Genomic DNA, 20555 nt, shown 5'->3' on the forward strand with positions numbered 1-20555 from the left:
ATGAAGGAAGCACGCTTACATGACAGAAAGAGAGTTAGTTTGGGTACTATCTCTCTCGCGGAGGCACGTGACTGGCTAAAGCAACTCCTTTTTCATCGATTAAATAGAGAATATCCAAACTTACTTTCTTTCTACACCATTTACCTTTTTAACACACGGCGGGCGTGCTTCCTCCATGCGCTAATGGTATTTTTTAACCCTATGTAGTATTTTTGAAAAATATTCTGCAATAAAGTCTACATTTATTGTTTTTTTTTTTAAATCATAATTCAGTAGGAGATTCGAAAATTGAAAATATTTTCTGTCTGCTATTAGGGTCTTTCTGAAATATTTTCCTCAATGGGAAATTTCTGCCGTCCATCCTTCCAAAGTAGTTTTTTTTTGACGCAGACACTCATGCACTTTGTTTTCACAGCAATCTTTAGTTGAACAACTTAAATTATAGTTTTCACATTCACAATATAGGTGAATTTTTATAAATATTTTGAATTTACGGTACCACTGCACCTGTGTAGGAATAACAATCTTCGTGTTTGTATCGTTCTGCATAAATGAGACTCACACTGGTGCGGAAAATGTAAGCTTTTATTAAGTATAAAAAGGCAGCAAGGCACCTGACAAAAGCAAACTGAACAATCCTTCCATAACCACCTATTAATAAAAAAAGGGAATAAATCAAGTTATCAAGTGCTTCGTTAACAATCAAAAGGCAACAATATGAGACTTTAACAATGCCTGTTTATGTACATGTATTTACAATATATCGCTCTTTGTAAACCAATAATCCAATTATAATCATTTTATTACCAAAAAATCATTAAGTTCTAAAGTTAGATAATTAATAAATAAATTAAAAAAATATAAACGGAATCTTAAATTATTCAAATTAGACCTTCGTTCCTCTCTAATTTTGTACCAATGATGAATGAGACAGCAAACCACTCAGTCTTTTCTATTCCCGAGTCTCATTTTCAGATTCAGATATCTTTTGCGCTTCCTCTTTATCCACCAACTCCTCTTCGATAGATTTACTAATATCCATTGGACTCATTACGTTATCGTCTGCATCTGTTATATTTAAAACTTTTTCTGTGTCTCCAGAATCATTAAAATCAGAATCACATAACTTGTCAGTGTCAGAAAACTTCCCAATATCAGGGAAATCTTCGTTTGGTTCTGTCACTATTGCCTTTGTAGACTCTGCATCGGAATCGGATGCTGAATTCTTATCTGAATCCGAAGTATTAGCAGGCAGTGCTCTTAATGGGCTTGTTTCAAATTTAGGACCTGTCGGTCTCTTTTTACGGGCCGGGTTGGAAGCAGAACAATAACAGCAGCGAAACGATAAGTATTCAAACTCTTCTTTAAGAGACATACCTAAAAATATTATAATAAATAAATGTATATAAATGTTTTTTTTATTTCAATGGCTTATCCCTCAACAACTTTTTTTTGCCTACAGTGTACAGTAAGACCCCGCTTAACGCTGTTTCGTTTAGCGCTGTTTCGGTTTAGCGCTCTTTTATTTCAACCCGGGGATTCCCCGAAATTGCTCGCAGCACTACGGGGATTCCCCGAAAGTGTGCGCAGCGCTAGGTTTCCAAATATGTACATAACCTATCCGAAACAGTGTAGTTGTGTTTCTTGTTTGGCGCGGTGCTGTACGGACGCATTTTTATCAGTTGATAAACTATAACTGAAATTATGGACCAATTTGTTGAAAATGATCCAAATTTTGACAGGGAGTTCAAAAGCAAGACAGGGTGTTATAGATCCACTTATCAACAACTTCTAACAGAACGCAAAAGGAAAACACAAACTACATTAGATGCCTTCTTAACAAAAAGGCAGAAAATTGGAACCACATAATAGACTGAATGATCTGCCTGACTTAGAATCTTATTTGTTTTTATAAGTAATATTCGTTTATATTGTTTTTATTTTTGTAAGAAATGTTTGGATTTATTTTTATTAAAAAAACATAATTATTAAATTTAATACCTAACCAATTTTCTGTCCATCTTCCCCTAACCCCATTATTTACATGTTAAGATAGCCTAGTTTAGCGCTGTTTTGCATTACGCTCTACTTTGATGGAACGTATCCTACGCTTTAAGCGGGGTCTTACTGTATATGTAGCGTACTATAAATATGATTTTTTTAACTTAATTTACCCCTATGCTTCCTTTAGTTGCTAGATAACGTTAAATGTTAACAAAATATTTTAATGTCTTCCAAATAACTACTCTGCAATTTAAATTAAATTTAGTATACTAGTATTTATGTTACTTTTTGACATAGTAATTAAAATAATTTATTTTCTATCACGCGTGCTCGCTATGGGACCTATAGTGTAGGGGGTTAGGTGCATGGAAAGTGCTAGATAGTACAACAGCGTGACGTTATTTTCATAGCGCAACGCTGTTGTACTATCTAGCACTTTCTGTGCATCTAACCCCCTATGCTATAGCTCCCATAACGACTCGCACTTGTAATAGAAAATAGTATGTGCAACTCGTTCGGAAAAGTTGCCATAGCGCCACTTTGGCGCTTTCCGCACTCGCTTCGCTCGTGCGTCAACTGCGTCTGCGTGGCGCTATTGGCAACTTTTCCCCACTCGTTACACAATGTACTATTCCAAAACTGGGAAAAACATTATAGCACAACGCCACAAAATTGAAAAAGTGTGCAGGACCCTGCACCAGTACCTAATAGTATTTATCTTGTTTAATTGAAAGCTAACGTCAGAATTTCCGTATCAGTTTGTGTTTTGATCTTAACATCAAGAAACTTCTCTAGAAAATGGTTTTTGAGATTTGAAACTCACTTGAGTAGTCTGTGTGTCATTGCACTATACATCTTGCACATCTTGGGTTACGAGATTATAGGGTTAGGGAAGCCTGCCAACCAACACCCCTGTAGTTTCAAACCCCCGATGTATGAAATTCATGTTTCCTCAGAGTTTCACGGTTGTTCACTTTCGCACATTCCTAGTTATGGGGCTACGGAATTATGGGGTTAAGAGGACATGAAACTCTGAAGAATTCAGTTCGTAGTCTAGTTGTATCATCATAGTCTCTTAATCTGGGGCATGCGAGCTCCTGTAGACTCATGATCTTGGCCATCCATATTTGTGATAAAAATCACCCGGAGTTTTTTCTCTTCGTATTGTAATAGTACTTCTTAGACTGTACAACCAATGACTGAGTTTTCTCAACCAAATCGTTCAAATAACAAGTTATGGGGGTATGGGGTTAAAGGGTTATGGTGCAATGAGATCATTAATTCAAATGTTTTTCCAATAACTGACTACTCAAGTCAGTTTGAAATCTCGAAAATAGCTTTCTAGAGGAGTTTCAACTTTAAACTTTGATTTCAATTAATTTGGATTTTCAAAATTTTTAGAAATGTCACCACTTTCAGTAACACATTTAAAAAACTGAATGAATTACTTTTCAAATCAGATCCAAATTAGGTAGTCAGAATTTACAGAATGGGAGAAATCTAAAAAAGAATGAAATTACCATAGAACTTCTATTTATGAACACCTTTGAATAGTGGTTACCTCTAAATAACGGGCAAGTTTGCTTTCACGGGATTTTAATAAAGGACCCTCTATAAAACAGAGGCAGACACTGTATTTTTCACCAAAATGCGTAAATATAATTATGTAAAATCAACTACTATTAATAGCCGACAGACAAGAAGGCAAAGGGTTAATTCAAACAGGATGTAAATTTGAATGAGGATCAGTTTTTTAGGGGTAATATGTTTTCCAGTAATATGAAATTATTTTTGTTTAATCAAATTAATAGTCAACTTATAATTATTCATTTTCTAAATTACATTTAAACTGTTGTCTACAATGCCACTGGGAAGCACTCGGATTTGGTTTTATATAAGCGCCATATATGCTTATCAGTGTTGCCAGTTGTTACTTATCATTTTAAGCCAACTGCATGAAACTAATGAAATGGCAGAAAATGAAACTGCAATGGAAAATAACTTTGTAAAAATATATTGCTTTTGTATGAAGTTGTGATAGCACGGAACAGAAATGTTTGTTTTTTTAAAAAAACTATTTTTTTGCATGTTTCATTAAATACTGATTAATATTGATATGTGGATAGGCATATATAATATTTCTTAAGTAAAATTAATTTATATTTTAAAATAATTATTTTACTGTTTTATAAAATGTATGCAATAAAAAATAAATAAAAATGTTTACTGATTTCATTCTTAAAAGTGTACAGGGACATATTCATTCAACAAACAAAATACTGTATGCTTTTACTCTTTTTTTATTATTCAACCACATCATCAGCTGAATCAGTGCTGGACATTTTAAATAAATCGAAAACAACGTACGACAGCAAAAAAATTGAACCACGAATGATTGGCTTTAAATGAAAACTATTAAATGTTGTAAAGTATGGTTCTGAAAGCGTGTCTTTAGCGAAAACTGTGCCTTTTGATCTGTTTCTTCAACCAATAGTTTTTTAGCCACATGCTTGTTCATTGTTTACAGAATGCAAGCTCACTTTACATTAGAGTTATATGATATGATAGCGGAGTGAAAGACGAACAAAACATAAGTAACATTTATTTTAGTTTTTATTTTATTTTGTTTCAGTTTATGAGAAGGTTTTTGTAATAAGCTGAGTTAATGACTTTTTGCATCAATTAGTTTTTATGGAAATACAAAAATAATTTTGTATCTTTGTAGTAAGTGTATATGCATACGGGGTGTCCCAGACCACCTGTCCACCCTTTCTAAAATTCAAAGTACATGGTCTCCAAGCGGCACATATTATCGTGACCTTGTCTGTGACGTTGAAGGTCGTTCTCAAGGTCATTTCAAGGTCAACTTAGTTTTTTTAATGGAAATCCTTATTTTCAACCCAGGATTCATATGTGGGGTCCATTTGACCACCCTAAGCTCACGTGAAAGTCAATTTTGTTTTACTTTTTATGTTTCTTTTTGTATCTAGGTACTTTTTCAACAGTATCACATAAAAAACAGCTTTATCTTATTAACGTTGAAAATAACTTTATGTTATTATGTCATTATGTTACACATTAATTGTAATTGAAAAAAAATTGACCTTCACGGTTTGTTAACCTAGATGAACTAGTAGTTGCTATTTTTTTAATAATTATTTTTGAATTTTAAATTGTGAGCTATCTCCAATAATAATAAAGTAGCGATATTGTCAATATAATTTCAAACAACGCACAGTGTGATATTTCAGCAAACTAGGTGGAAATAATTGATTTTTTGAAAAACGCACATAATTAAAAACACATCATTTTCCAATAGAAGAACATCCCTCTTATATCACGACGTATCTAGTTTTCTCAGAATAGGGTTGTTGACTATAAAATCAAACCATATACAAATTGTTGTTGATACAAAGATTTTATATAAAAGAACCTGCCTGTATAGTAAAATTTTAAATATATGACAAATTAGTGGTAGAAATCATTTATGAATTTTTGTGTTACTTAAAAACTAGTCTGACGTCATAAGGGGCAATTGAACAAGAAGCTATTAGCGATCCTATTGCATAATTTTGAAGAAGAAAATATATCAAAATTGTCCATCAAACCCTGTTACCCTGTTTCCTGTTTTTTAAACAAAAGTGACAGTAGTGACACTAGTGACAGCAGTCTATCAATTAAGAGTATTTGTGATAGTTATTATTAATTTCCTGATTGTAATGGATTCAACAAAATTTAAGTGGTGTTTTGTTCCACATTCCACATTCCACATAGCCAATTGCATTATCTCCATAAGACTCCCGAACTGCACTATAATTTTCCGTAAATAAATAGGTATTTATATTTATTATTTATATTATAAATAAACACAATAAAATCATTCATTAAATATGTTAATCCTTACCTGACTGCTTTTATACCTCTGATTTCGCCAATATTAAAACGGTCGTCTCTTTTTAAAAATTCAATTCATGATCATAAAAATATCAATTTTCGGTAAAATTTGCGAAGTAGCTTTCACAAATTCTGTTTCACACATTCTGCTTTAATTCTAAGGGAAGGAAGATATTAAATGATTATTACTAAATAATAATTTTACTTAATAAAGGAATTCGAAGATTAAGGAAGATAACTCGTAGACTTGAAAATATTTTATGCGACAATGTCACTGACAGACTGACACTACTGACAGTGTTGACAGAGCATCTTCTTCCGCCAATTTTTTTCCTTTACGCAATCATCTACACATAATTTCACTACAAGGTGCCCCTTATGACATCACAGCCGTTTTGAAATATTATAAAAAAATCAGTTTTTAATAATTATTTTAAAACTGTTCCGACGCATTTCTCAATCTCTAATTGTGCATACACACTAATTAGTACGTGTAGAATTATATTATCTACTTTTTGAAATTTCGTCAACAACCCTATTGGCCTGGGTTATAAATTTTCTTTACCTGGGTTGTATATAAACTGTATTGTTACACTCTCATCAGTTGTTTGTGTTAAGTGAATGAGTGCACTATACCTGATTGGTGTACTAATATGTTTGTGTGGTTACTGTAATCTGCTATATATCAAGGTATGTTAAAGGGTTTTAGTTTTCCGAAATATAATTTCGTGAGCCTGTAAATCGTTTTTAACATGGGGAAGCAATTAACATGTAAAAAAATTTATATTAGCAAATTGGAAGTGGATTATACTATAGTATACTGTTTTATACCGCAATAACCTTATATTTAATTGAAAGCTAGTCTCTTGTTACTCAATACACAACACATTGTGCACAAAACTGCGGATTCTTACATTTTTTTACTGATTTTCAGAATGGTTCCACAAATTTCTCGCCAGTCTATGTTTGACGTATAGGTTGCAAATTCGAAGACGACAAGAACTGACTATATATATGTTTTGCGAGAATTGGCCGATTTCTCATTGCCGGATGACATTATAGTTACTTTGAAAGTAACAATTAGAAGTTTGTGGCAAAAAATTGAGCAAAGATGGGCTAAAGCAGAAAGACATCGAAAACGATTTTTGACTGCAAATGCGTCGTGGCTTCAAGGAAATCTTACGTTTCCAGACATTATCATCCAAGCTTTACCGGGAACTTCACAAGGTAGTTCGTGTAGTAGACCTGGTAGGCCTCAAAAAAGCTTTGAAGAGTCGGGTTATAAAGCCAAAAAACAAAAACTACAAAATCTCCTACAATGTAGTCAAGAAGAATTATTCATGGACACTGAAATTAAGCTTCACCTGATCTGGATACATCTCAAGAAGAACATTTATCCAATCAGTAGCAATTTTAATTATTATTAAGTGATTCTGTTTTCGTGACTTTTTTGTACTAAATAAGTAATTTTTGTTTTAGTACCTACACCTTGTTTATTGTAAAAATAGTCTGTCCTTTAGTATGTCATCATAAACATTTACCTGTAACTAAAACTGACGAAATATATGTTTATAAGTAAAATAAGTTAGTTATTCGTAAATGGAGTAATTATTATTCATTCATTATTCATTATTCATATTTTTTTGCATACTGTTACATACATAAGATATGCTCAGACATTGATTTTATTAGTATGACACATAGAAATCAAGAAAAGCTCGTGAATTTTTCATGTAGGAATTAATTCCACCTAGTTTGCTAAAATATCACACTGTGCAACGTTTAAACATATATCTTCTTGTTCTAAAATTAAAATACCTATAGAAAATTGCTTTTTTCAGAAGTTAAACTTAAAAAAAAACTGTTTCATAAGAATATTCATCAAACACCGCGTGAAAGCAAAACAAACATACAGAAACAATTTGATTTGTGAATGGACAAAATTAAATAAAAATACTCGTAAGTGAAAAATATTAAAACACATTTTATTGAACTTGACTTACCATTGTGGTTGTTACACCGCTTACAAATGAGAGCATATCTATTAGATGGGCCATCGCCGACGAGATAATCAACCATTTTGTCGAGGATCGTTCGGTCCCTTGGTAAAATGCTCCTTGGCAAAGGCAAAGGAGTGCCAGGCACCGGGCCCATCCTGGGCACTACCGATGTAAGCCCAGAAACAGATCTGTTAGCAATAATGGGGGACGCTGTGAGCTGTCGTGCACGGAAGGAAGTTTGAGGCCCTCCTATAGAAAGTCTTTCTCTTATTGTGCTGTGAAGACCAATGTTCCGTTGCCGCAAACCTAAAATTAATATCCGAAAATATAAATCAATGTACAGGATAGATCAAAGTTGACAGTTTTGGGAGTTCCTCTCATCAATCAAAAAATATATACAAGGTGGTCCTTAAGTAATTGTACATAGAAGTATGATAGATTTGTGACTTTAAAATATTACGATTTGAGCCAACTTGCCTTAAAATATTAATAATAAGAAAGATACAGGGTGTTAAAAGTGAAATTTCAAAATTTATTTTTCGCAATAACTTGGAACATTTTTGGACTTTTATACAAAAAAATTTTTATCTGGGGGTTTTTTGGTATGAGAAATCATAATTTGGTGTCCAATTTAATGTATCTTTTAGAAGGCGCCACATAAGCCACATGTGTGGCATAAATGTACACTAAACTTTTTTGCCCATTAAGGTAGCCCTCTTTTGGGGAAAAAATATTAAAGGCACGGCATTGTAAGAACAAAAATGTATACTTGTTAACAACCTCTAAACTTAACGGTTTTCGAGATAATCGAATTTTAAAAATCGGCAGCATAATTCTTCTTTAATTCATTACGAGAAATAGTAACGTAGTAGACGGAAGTCAAGAATGAATTTAACAGCTAAACATTATTGTTTTCATAATCTATGACGTTTGAAATAGTTTTAATTGAATATTTCAGATAATTAGAGAATAGCAGAAAATGCCGAGACAATTTTTCTAATACAGAAATGAGAGATATGGTTACTATTTACTGCCAGCAATATTTCAATGGACGTGCTGCGAAATGGGAATATTTCAGAAGATATCCAAACAGGCTGCAACCTAATCACCAAACATTTGAAAATCTATTTAGGAATTTAGGCGAGTGGTTCATTTCGTCGTAAATGTGATAATTTAGGCCGACCGAGAATCATTACGCCTGATCAAGAAGAAGAAATTGGTTCACGTTGCAGATGATCTTCAAGTTAGTACAAGAAGGTTATCTTCAGCTTTAGGAATCAGTAAAACTTCAGTTTTAAAAAAACTAAACCTCGATAAATATCATCACTACCATTTTACGCCTGTGCAAAATTTATTGCCAGCAGATCTACCACTAAGATACCAATTAGCAAGTGATATCCGAAATAGTCAAAATCTTGACCCCACCTACCTTTATTAATAGAATATTATTTACGGACGAGGCAACATTTAGCCGCCGTGGTATTTCTAATTTAAGGAATAAACATATCTGGGAAATTGAAAGTCCTCATTTTAAAAGAGAAAAACATTTTCAACACGAATTCAAAATAAATGTATGGTGTGGGATCATTGGTGACCATTTTTTAGGGCCATACGATTTCCCGCATACTTTGAATGGTGAGAACTACTTACATTTTTTCAAAATGACTTCATTGATCTTTTGGAAGAATTGCCACTAAATTTCAGGCAAAATATGTGGATTATACAAGATGGTGCACTTCTTCCCTCATTATATGAGAGAAGTCAGAACATACCTATTTAAATACTAACTTTCCCGAGCGCTGAATTGGTCTTGGTAGTCATTTCGCTTGGCCAGTACTTAGCCCAGACTTTAATCCTCTCGATTTTGGCGTATGGGGCGCAATGAAACAACTTGTTTATAAAAGTCCCATAAATACTCGCAACCAACTTTGGGAAGAAATAAATGCAACTGCAGTTTCTTTTGGACCAATCATGTTATTTAATATGAGGCCATCTTTTATGGAACGTATGGATAAATGCATCGAAGAGAATGGTGAACATATCGAACACTTACTTTGACATAATTAAACTTGTAATGTTAGTTAGCTTAGTTTTTTCTTTTCTTAATATGTGTAAAATTCATTTCTAATTATGACTATTAAACTTATAATTTAACTGCTTTTATTTAATTTTTAAATTTTTAAAATTTTTTTAAATTTTTGATGTCAATTCCTACTATTACGTTAATATTCATCCTGTTGATGTAAAAACATGATAAGCGTATACGACTTCTACGTTAATATTTCTCGTAATGAATTAAAGAAGAATTATGCAGCCGATTTTTAAAATTCGATTATCTCGAAAACCGTTAAGTTTAGAGGTTGTTAACAAGTATACATTTTTGTTCTTACAATGCCGTGCCTTTAATATTTTTTTCCCAAAAGAGCGCTACCTTGATGGGCAAAAAAGTTTAGCGTACATTTATGCCACACATGTGGCTTATGTGGCGCCCTCTAAAAGATACATTAAATTAGATACCAAATTATGATTTCTCATACCAAAAAACCCCCAGTTAAAAATTTTTTTGTATAAATGTCCAAAAACGTTCAAGTTATTGCGAAAAATAAATTTTGAAATTTCACTTTTAACACCCTGTATCTTTCTTATTATCAATATTTTATTAAGGCAAGTTGGCTCAAATCGTAATATTTTAAAGTCACAAATCTACCATACTTCTATGTACAATGAGGAAGTTGCATCAAATTTTCTTTTGATGCAAAATTTATTTAAAGTGCAGAAAATTACTCTAAAAGTATGTTTTTATATGTAAAACCCCTTTAAACTGAATAATTAATATGTAATTAATTATTGAAATATTGAATATAATTAGGTGGGCGAAAACGATATCTAAGTATTGGTGAAGCAATTTGTGACGTCAGGATCCGGTATATGACATATGTGTAAAAACGCGGATCGCTGGCGCTGTCATTGCATTGCTGTCATTTAATGTTGCGTTCTCATCGAATTTTGAGGTAGTTTTGAATAGTTTAGTTAGTTTTAGTGTATAAATTTAAAGACAAATTTCGTTAATTTTCATATAGTGCATGATGGCTTCAGAATTACAGCACGAGAACGTGAAAGACATAAGAATGCCTGAACATAAATATTATAAGTGTTGTATAGTACCCATGTGTAGTTCCACAACAGTAACTGTCCCCAACAAATTATTTTTTAATGTGCCAAAAGATGAGAAAATGAGGAAGAAATGGTGTTTAGCTATAAAAAGAGACCTGAAGAAAAGTCCAGTTAGTGTTAAATCTACTTTGCACATCTGTGAGGATCATTTTAACGTAAGTATTTTATAGTCTTAAATATGGAATAATATTTTATTTTTTTAATATTTTTACTCATCGTTCATCCCTATATTTATATAGTTTATTTCTTATTCTACCGTAATCATTGGTGATACTACATGTTTTATTATTATTATTATATTTTATTTCAGTTGATACAAGATATGGAAAATTTTATGCAGTATCAATTAATGGGCAGGAAAGTAAAAAATTTAAGATAGAAGACAGGGGTGATTCCACATATATTTATGTGCCAAAAAACAAAAGAGGAACTTAAAGAAAGACATCTTCCTGAAAAAAGAAGACGTCTTGAANAATGAGGAAGTTGCATCAAATTTTCTTTTGATGCAAAATTTATTTAAAGTGCAGAAAATTACTCTAAAAGTATGTTTTTATATGTAAAACCCCTTTAAACTGAATAATTAATATGTAATTAATTATTGAAATATTGAATATAATTAGGTGGGCGAAAACGATATCTAAGTATTGGTGAAGCAATTTGTGACGTCAGGATCCGGTATATGACATATGTGTAAAAACGCGGATCGCTGGCGCTGTCATTGCATTGCTGTCATTTAATGTTGCGTTCTCATCGAATTTTGAGGTAGTTTTGAATAGTTTAGTTAGTTTTAGTGTATAAATTTAAAGACAAATTTCGTTAATTTTCATATAGTGCATGATGGCTTCAGAATTACAGCACGAGAACGTGAAAGACATAAGAATGCCTGAACATAAATATTATAAGTGTTGTATAGTACCCATGTGTAGTTCCACAACAGTAACTGTCCCCAACAAATTATTTTTTAATGTGCCAAAAGATGAGAAAATGAGGAAGAAATGGTGTTTAGCTATAAAAAGAGACCTGAAGAAAAGTCCAGTTAGTGTTAAATCTACTTTGCACATCTGTGAGGATCATTTTAACGTAAGTATTTTATAGTCTTAAATATGGAATAATATTTTATTTTTTTAATATTTTTACTCATCGTTCATCCCTATATTTATATAGTTTATTTCTTATTCTACCGTAATCATTGGTGATACTACATGTTTTATTATTATTATTATATTTTATTTCAGTTGATACAAGATATGGAAAATTTTATGCAGTATCAATTAATGGGCAGGAAAGTAAAAAATTTAAGATAGAAGACAGGGGTGATTCCACATATATTTATGTGCCAAAAAACAAAAGAGGAACTTAAAGAAAGACATCTTCCTGAAAAAAGAAGACGTCTTGAACTTATAATGGAAGCAGAAATAGAAGCTGCCACACCATCTGTGTCTGCTAAAAATAATGACAATAAAATGGAGGAAGCTTTTGGTGAAGAACCCACTACGGGACAAGTTTCAGTGGGTATTGTTGAATTGGCGACCCTGACCGTGGACAAGACCATATAAGTGAACCTGCGACCCAAATTCCGAAGTAAGGCAACTAATGTGCAGCAAATATGTACTTCAATTGGTTTATCACCAATAAAAATACCAGTTGTGTCAGTTGGAACGTCTCCGTTAAAACCCTACAATATAGTGAAATCACTATCTTTTGTAGAGAATACAGTTTCTTCTGCAAGTTCAAACATAGACAAAGTGACTAATTTAAGTCAAAGTAGTTCTTCAAGTACAATGGAGTTTACAAATGAATTGGAGGAAAATCAATTTAAGGAACATATGCTTAAAGGAACAATATGGAGCATAGAACGAGACCCTAAACTTTTTCTAGGTTTACCAGTAGAAAGTTATCATTTAATAGAGATGTTGACTACAAAGGCTCCATTGCCAGTGAGAAATATATTTATAACATTGAAGAAGGTACGTTTAAATGATTCATTTGCTATATTAGCGATTGATTTTGGCATGTCGATAAGCAATTTAAGTAAGATTTTTTCTAAAAGTGTTGTGATACTATCGGAATTCCTTCAACAGTTAATTTATTGGCCAGATACGAAAAACATTCGACGTCATTTACCTATTCCGTTTAGAGCAAGGTATGGAAAAGTAGTTTTGATCATTGATTGTTTAGAAATTCAAATAGAGAAACCTAGTAACCCCATACATCAGTCTCTAACATGGTCTGAACACAAGAAGGGGAATACTATAAAATATCTCATATCCTGTACACCAGATGGACTGGTTTCCTTCATTTCGAAAGGCTATGGCGGAAGAGCTTCAGATGTTATGATCTTAGAAGATTCAGGGTATGCAGAACAACTACAACCTGGAGTAGCAGTAATGGCCGATAGAGGGTTTAAAAATGTTACAAACATTTTACAGCAGAAAGACTGTGTACTTATAAGGCCACCTTCAGTATCTGCTGCAACCCCGAGTTCTGCTAACGACGTGAAACAGTCCAAGCGGATAGCTGCATTACGTGTGCATGTGGAGAGTCATAGGAAGACTACGGGAATTTAACATACTGCTACCAGATGCTTGTGTTGACAATCATTTAATTTCGATAATGGATCATGTGATAGTGTGTGCTTGTGCCATTATAAACTGTCAAAAACATTTATTCAAATTGCAGTTATAAAATTTAAATTATAGGAGTAAGAAGTGATTAATCATTTGGCAAAATTTTTTATTGAACTCAAATGTCATGTGCATTGATAACTGTATTACACTGCAATAAAATACCGAAAGACAAATAAATATTGTAATTTTATTTTTAATTGAAATTATTTTTAACAATATCAAAAATATAATTTTTCCAAAAATTATTACATTTTTCTAATAAATCTAAAACATAAAGTTTATTAAAGTCAACATTTATAATCGTAATTTGCTTTGAATATTCAAAATCTTTAGCAACAACAAACAAACATTTCTTTTTCTTTAAACAAAACATTTGTAGTTGAACCTGTGCCATGTACTTTGCTGTAATATGAAGACTTGACGTTACATATCTCTTGTAAGCCTCCAATAAATGGATGATCGGGTACAAGCACTAATCCACAGCGTTGAATTTTCTGGTCGGTTTGTTTCTCCACTAATCTTAAAACTTGTGCTTCAAATTGTCTTCCCCTAGCCATGGCAGCAGTGTCCTTTAATTTTGATGCCCCCAAAACTGACTCGACCAATGATCCGCTTGTAGTTTTGCAATGAGCTACATCATAAGTCTTTGAAGCAGTAATTCTTAAGTAACGTAACTCATGCCATAAAGCACTCCCCACTTGATCTACCGTTGTCCTGGCAACATCTCTGCAAATATCTTCAGTCATTTTTCCTGTACAAAATGTAGAAAAACCATCTGCTGTTATGTCCTCCGATTCCACTAAATATTCCTCTAACAATCTGTGTAGGGACAATTTTTCAAAGTCGCTCTCTTCCTTGAAATATTTCATTAGCACAGTATCTGTGGTTCCCAAATCTAAACTATGGTTCACAAATGACTGTCAAAACTGGTATCGTTTGTAGTTTTCAGTGAATTCGTTTTACCCAAATCTTCAACTTTCATTAGTTTCAAATTTGTGCCAATATTAGAAAGTGCAGACTTTTTCCAATAGCACTCATTCGAGGTTTTTGGTGGTTCTTCACTACGTCTGTGCATCCAAGTTAATAAAGCTATTGCATGCTTGCAACCTCCTACAATGAAATTTGGGTCGTTTCCCAAAAATGCAAACATTGATAGAACATCAATTTTTGGCAAATTATCAGATTGCCCTTGGACAAATCCAGCTTCTGTAGCCATACTACAGACTGTACAGTTTTTAAAATAATTAACAATACTGTGTTAAGTAAAAGTAAATAATATAAGAACTATCCGGCACACGTAGATTGCACAATACAATTGAGTGACAGACTACAGAACACAAAACTACACAAACTACAGAGATCGAGACTCGATACCAGATCGTGACGTAAGAGCCAGCCGTCTTTGTTTAGACTGCGTTTTAGTGCCTAGGGGATTATTTTGAATTTCTATATTTTTTTATAGGAAAACTATTAATTAAAAATTTAAAATTTATGTGGCAATTGACTTTTTACGATGAAAGGAATTTAATAAGGAAAAAAAAATGTGAAACTTCCCCATTACTTAAGGACCACCTTGTATATATACAGAGTGTTTGGAAAAGTTGGTACAAAATTTAAGGGGGTGAAGGTAGAACCAAAAATAGTAAAAAAAGTTCCTATATACATTGGTCCTCCGGAGCACTGTTACCGAGATATGGTCCTCCAAAGGGGTCTTATCATTTGGATATTTTTTAAAATAACTTTCTGATTAAGATAACGGAATGAAAATTGTACATAATAATCATACCATAAGGGTCTTTAACTACCATAAGTTTCATCAAAATTGGTTATAAATAAGGATAGTTTTGTAACTACAATTAACAGAAATTTTTCAAAATTTTTTTATTCTTTTTAATTATCAAGCAAATAATATTATTTTTTAATGAATTGGACTTTTTTGAAGAAAAAATGTATCTACTTTTTTTTCGAATTCTGTGTAGTTTAGTCAGAAATAATTATTTTTTTAAATAATGTATGGCTCAGAACAGTAACTTTTTTTAACATTTTCACATAGTGGGCATCTTTCATAGTAACAGTTTCATTGTAATGATACTAATGATTGTCACTTTCACATGCTATGATTTAAGTTCTTATGTTTCTTTATTTTCTTAATTATTGTGATCTTTGTGCTCAACTTCACATTTCATTCAGTTTTTTTACAACCAAGAACCATCGTGCTTTTACTAACTGTGAATATGCCGATACTCTTTTTGAGCTGCCAGACTATTTCCATTACAGAAACCATAAATAAAATGTAAATCGGTATATTCACGGTTAGTAAAAGCATGATGGTTCATGGTTGAGCACAAAGATCACAACTAAGAAAATAAAGAAACATAAGAATTTAAATCATAGCACGCAAAAGTGACAATCATTAGTATCATTACTAGTGATGGGCATAATCGACCAATTTTGAAAATCGAGTTATCGGTAATCGAGTACTTCTAATAATCGAGTGATCACTCGAGATACGAGATATTGGTTGTTTTCATCCCAGCGGCGCACAAATATGTTTGTATTAGTCATATATTACTTATAAGCGTAGCTAAAAAAAAAAAAGCTCACGCACTTCAAAACCTAACCGCTTTTTCGTTTTATTCTAAAAAAAAAGGTTACGCAATCAGTGACTATTTGCAGTATGCACTAACATTTTGGGGTGCAACCGTAGGGTAATAATCACTCGAGTGGTGGGAGTAAACATCTCGAGATATCTCGAGTGATCTCAATAATCGAGTACCACTCGATTTTTCACTCTCCCATCACTAATCATTACAACGAAATTGTCACTATGAAAGATGCCTACTATGTGAAAATGTTAAAAAGAGTTACTGTTCTGAGCCATACATTATTAAAAAAATAATTATTTCTGACTAAACTACACATAATTCGAAAAAAAAGTAGATACATTTTTTCTTTAAAAAAGTCCAATTCATTAAAAAATAATATTATTTGCTTGATAATTAAAAAGAATAAAAAAAATTTGAAAAATTTCTGATGAGTAGTTAAAAAACTATACTTATTTATAACCGATTTTGATGAAACTTATGGTAGTTAAAGATCCTTATGGTATAATTATTACCTAAAATTTTCATTCCCTTATCTTAATCAGAAAGAAAGTTATTTTAAAAAATATCCAAATGATAAGACCCCTTTGGAGGGGTTTATAGGAACTTTTTTTACTATTTTTGGCTCTACTTTCATCCCCTTAAATTTTGTACCAACTTTTCCAAACACTATGTAGATTAGATTTTCAAAAATAATTATGCTAAAAGCCACCTTTTTTAGTTTATAAATATATTTGATTTCCAAAAAAAATTTTTTTTTTAGTTTTTTGCATTTCTATAATTTCTAGTGTTTCAGTTCCAACCACAAATATTTTTTTTTTAATAAAACATTCCACATATATTATAGTTTTTGAAATTTATGTAAAATTTTCTCCTCGATTTTCTCACAAGTGACGTAAGTAACAAAAAAAGTTACCATTAAATTTTGTGTATCGATACGGTTCAGTGTGCTCTGTTTTTTTTACTGAATAATCCCTGGCACATTTATATCAAGAAGTTATGTTTAAAAAAAATAATTAAATAAAATACTCAAAAACGTAAAAATTAAAATACAAACATCAATGCCCTATATCTTTTTAATTTTAGAAAAAAGATTGTACCTATGTGGCTTATTTTTATTAGTTCAGGATTTGTTCATATTTGCTGAACACAATTTTTTTATACACTTATAAATATAATACATCAATAAAAACAGTTTTAATTAATTTCAAATAAATAAATATTTACATCAAACAAATGTGTTTTTCTATATGTAATCTTAAACATACTTGTACATTTATTTTACATTAATCTGAACAAAAAAGATTTGACAGAATTTATGTGTTTAATATATCTTATAAAAAATTTTAGAAAACATACGAGGTCTGATCAAAAAGTAACAGGAATTTTCTAATTGTGCGATTTGTATCTTGTCTATCGAGTTGATTCTTTTTTTTTGTATTGGTAGCATTGTCAGTGATGTACGTGTCAATTTTTAGGCAGCTATTATGCCTAGTTTGTGTTTAGCGAGCAAATGAGTAAGATTTACCTGTGTTCTTGGCGATTTTTTGTGTGGTGAGGTGTCAGATCAGAGAGTTTGTTTGATATTTTGTGTTCAAAACTGAATTAAGTGCAGCGAAGCATACAAGATGTTAAAGAAGGCCTTTAGAGATAATACTACTATGTCACAGCCAGGAGTTTATCAATGGTACAAATGTTTCCAGGAAGGTCAAGAAGAAATCGAGGATGAGACGAGATCTGGGTAAATGTGAGGGTCCTTCTAATCATTTTCTTTGACTACAATGGAGTAGTTCATCACGACCTCTTACAAATTGAAGATTAAATAAATACTTCCTGAGAAAATTAATTCATTCTTGTTATTTTTTTATCACACCTCGTATTTGAAATAATTCAAATTTAAAAAACAACCGCTTGAAACACTTCAAATTTTCAGTTCTAATTAAATCTCACATTGAATTTGTTATGCAGGGTTATGGTTATCTATTTATAACACTGTAATTATAGATCACATTGGATTGTAGGCTTAAATAAATTTGTTGCCTTGTAAAATGAGAAAAATTAACACGTTTATTCTTGAATCTGCGGGAAAATGTTTACATTGTAAACAAAAATAAAATTGTATATATAATTGTATAGGTACCTATTTACTTTTTTCGGTAAATTTTAATAAAACAAAAAATACTTCTAATTAATTGCCCAACATAATAATTATGTAACGTTATGTTTATCTATCGATATATAAAAATGTTATAATTCTAGTATAACACAGAAATGGAAATGTAAATATGTGGAGTAAAAAGTGGGTTACAAGCATCAATAATTAACTTTCACAGCGGCCACAACAGTTTTAAAAATTTTAATTAAGGATAAGGCCAGCAGTATATTGTATTTAAACAAAGGGAAATAATAAATTACATTAAGCATAGCAGAATTTGAATACAATAAAGCATTTACAAACACGACAAATCCAATTTAAATCGACTCATAAATACCTGTCTGAAATGGCCTGGCAGTACTTGGAACAATTGCAGTTGGCTTGTTCATCACTGGAGTTGACACACACATATCGTTTCCAAATTTGTCTAAAATTTTTTTAGCAACTTTATATGTCTCAGTTTCCATCACATTATCCAAAATTTTTTTCTTTTCATCTTTCAGGCTTACTAACTTTTTTTCATTTTTCTTTATCTTCCTACTGTAGTACCAAGTTAAGAACCGTTTTATAACCCATATTCTACAATGTGGAAAATTTGATATATTTCTTTATATTAAATAATTCTACTTACATGAGAGGAAACGCAATTAAAGGTATCACACATATTAGTCTCTGGTTAGTAGATATCCTCTGATAATATATATACAGAGCAAAAGCTAGTATAACATACACTAAAATGGCTAACAGAACAAACCGACCTATGATTTTTTTTCTGGTTTGTTCAGTACTTCTACCAAACTCCTCTATGGAGACAATTTCTTGTTCTAGCTTCTCTAGTATGTCATAAGTACTTTTCTTCTTCTGTAACAGAAAATGTGAAAACTAGAATTGAAAAATTAAACAAGTTTACCCTGAATTTTCCTATAATGATTCCCATTTTTCGACAGCGTTACGTGGAAAGGTAAAATTTAAAAATCAGGGTGTATAACAGGTTTCATAGAACTAAAAACATCAGGAAAAAATACATCCAACTTCCTTATTCTAACCTAAAAATTAGTTTACAAACGTAGACTTAAAAACTTCGCCCTGAATGAATACATATACAAATTACGAATTTACAACAGAACATTCTTTCACCTCAATATACGGGATACTGATATGTTTATGGTTGAATTAGTGTACTTCAAATTATTTTAATTGAAAAAAACTGAAAATTTCTTGAATAACTTGTCGCCGACAATTCACTAGCTGTCATTTCACTCATTTCTATTCTATACAAAGATGAAGATGGTACGAAGCCGAAGCGTGCGGCGTGCGGCGTCTGGTCATATTTAGACAGCGCCACATTTGAAACTACGTGCCTTGTAAGAATTTAAACTAATTAAAAAGAGAAATTGAATTAACGTAATAGCTATTTAAAGTTAATTAATCTCGTCGTGCTGCGGTGAGTTAAATAATCTAAAAATATAATGTAAAGTGCTTCGCTTAATTGCCTTATTTCATTTAACATAAAAGTATTTATTTGAAGTACCTAACTATATAGGTAATTATTTCGTAGACAAGTAGATATCATTTAAAATATTTTTTGGTTTGTTGCGAAAAATAGATAGCTTTTAAGGAATTAATAACTACAATTTGTTGAAATGATAACATTCATACAGAGAGTTTTACTTAGCAGCTTTAAGGCCTTCCTACATAACAGAAATACCCACCTTAAATGTACGCTAGCAAAAACGCGTACCTACATAATAGCATTAAGTTTATAAACGAAGTATCATATGTTCATATTCATTTGATAGTGATGAAATATTCTATTATTAGGTAGTTTCTGAAAGTTTCAAACAGTGTACCGTTTGTTTTTGAATTATATTTGGCAAGTAAAGGTATGTTTTCGAATATATCAATATACATGTATCTACCGATACAGCATTTATTGTGTTTAGGTTTGACCATAGACTTTGACAAATATACATGCAGGGTGATTCATTAATAATGGGAAAGTCGAAAGCTGAAGATACTACACGTGAAATGGTGACCATTGGCGCAAACATGCCTTATCCGAAAGTTAATAGTTTCGGAAATAAAGGGTTTTGAAAGT

The 20555-nt window shown here is 31.7% G+C and overlaps 1 protein-coding gene across 2 annotated transcripts; it reads right to left on the reverse strand.

Annotated features, from left to right (window-relative positions):
* Nucleotides 1-567: 567 nt before the first annotated feature.
* LOC108914116 (endoplasmic reticulum junction formation protein lunapark-A) lies at nucleotides 568-19798 on the reverse strand. Of its 2 annotated transcripts, XM_018719835.1 has the most exons (6): nucleotides 19595-19798; nucleotides 19368-19503; nucleotides 19089-19318; nucleotides 18795-19036; nucleotides 7902-8204; nucleotides 568-1377 (listed from the first exon to the last, which is right to left on the reverse strand). In XM_018719835.1, exons 2-6 carry the CDS (start codon nucleotides 19392-19394, stop codon nucleotides 953-955), a joined length of 1227 nt encoding a protein of 408 aa, XP_018575351.1. In that variant the 5' UTR covers nucleotides 19395-19503; nucleotides 19595-19798; the 3' UTR covers nucleotides 568-952. The 2 variants fall into 2 exon arrangements, with proteins under 2 accessions (XP_018575351.1, XP_018575350.1); XM_018719834.1 differs by having other exon boundaries at nucleotides 19368-19798.
* Nucleotides 19799-20555: the final 757 nt, after the last annotated feature.

The sequence above is a fragment of the Anoplophora glabripennis genome, unplaced genomic scaffold (genome assembly GCF_000390285.2).
Source record: "Anoplophora glabripennis isolate ALB-LARVAE unplaced genomic scaffold, Agla_2.0 scaffold1062, whole genome shotgun sequence".
In the NCBI taxonomy this organism is placed as follows: Eukaryota; Metazoa; Arthropoda; class Insecta; order Coleoptera; family Cerambycidae; genus Anoplophora; species Anoplophora glabripennis.

Bases quoted from the DNA above. Each gene is read 5' to 3' on its own strand.
- LOC108914116 (XM_018719835.1), bottom strand. From the start codon at position 19,394: ATGGGAATCATTATAGGAAAATTCAGG. The intron at 8,205-18,794 runs GTATTTATGAGT...TATTAATTTTAG, and splicing joins TGCCAGGCCATTTCAGACAG to GTTTGCGGCAACGGAACATT. The intron at 1,378-7,901 runs GTAAGTCAAGTT...TAATATTTTTAG, and splicing joins GCGGTGTAACAACCACAATG to GTATGTCTCTTAAAGAAGAG.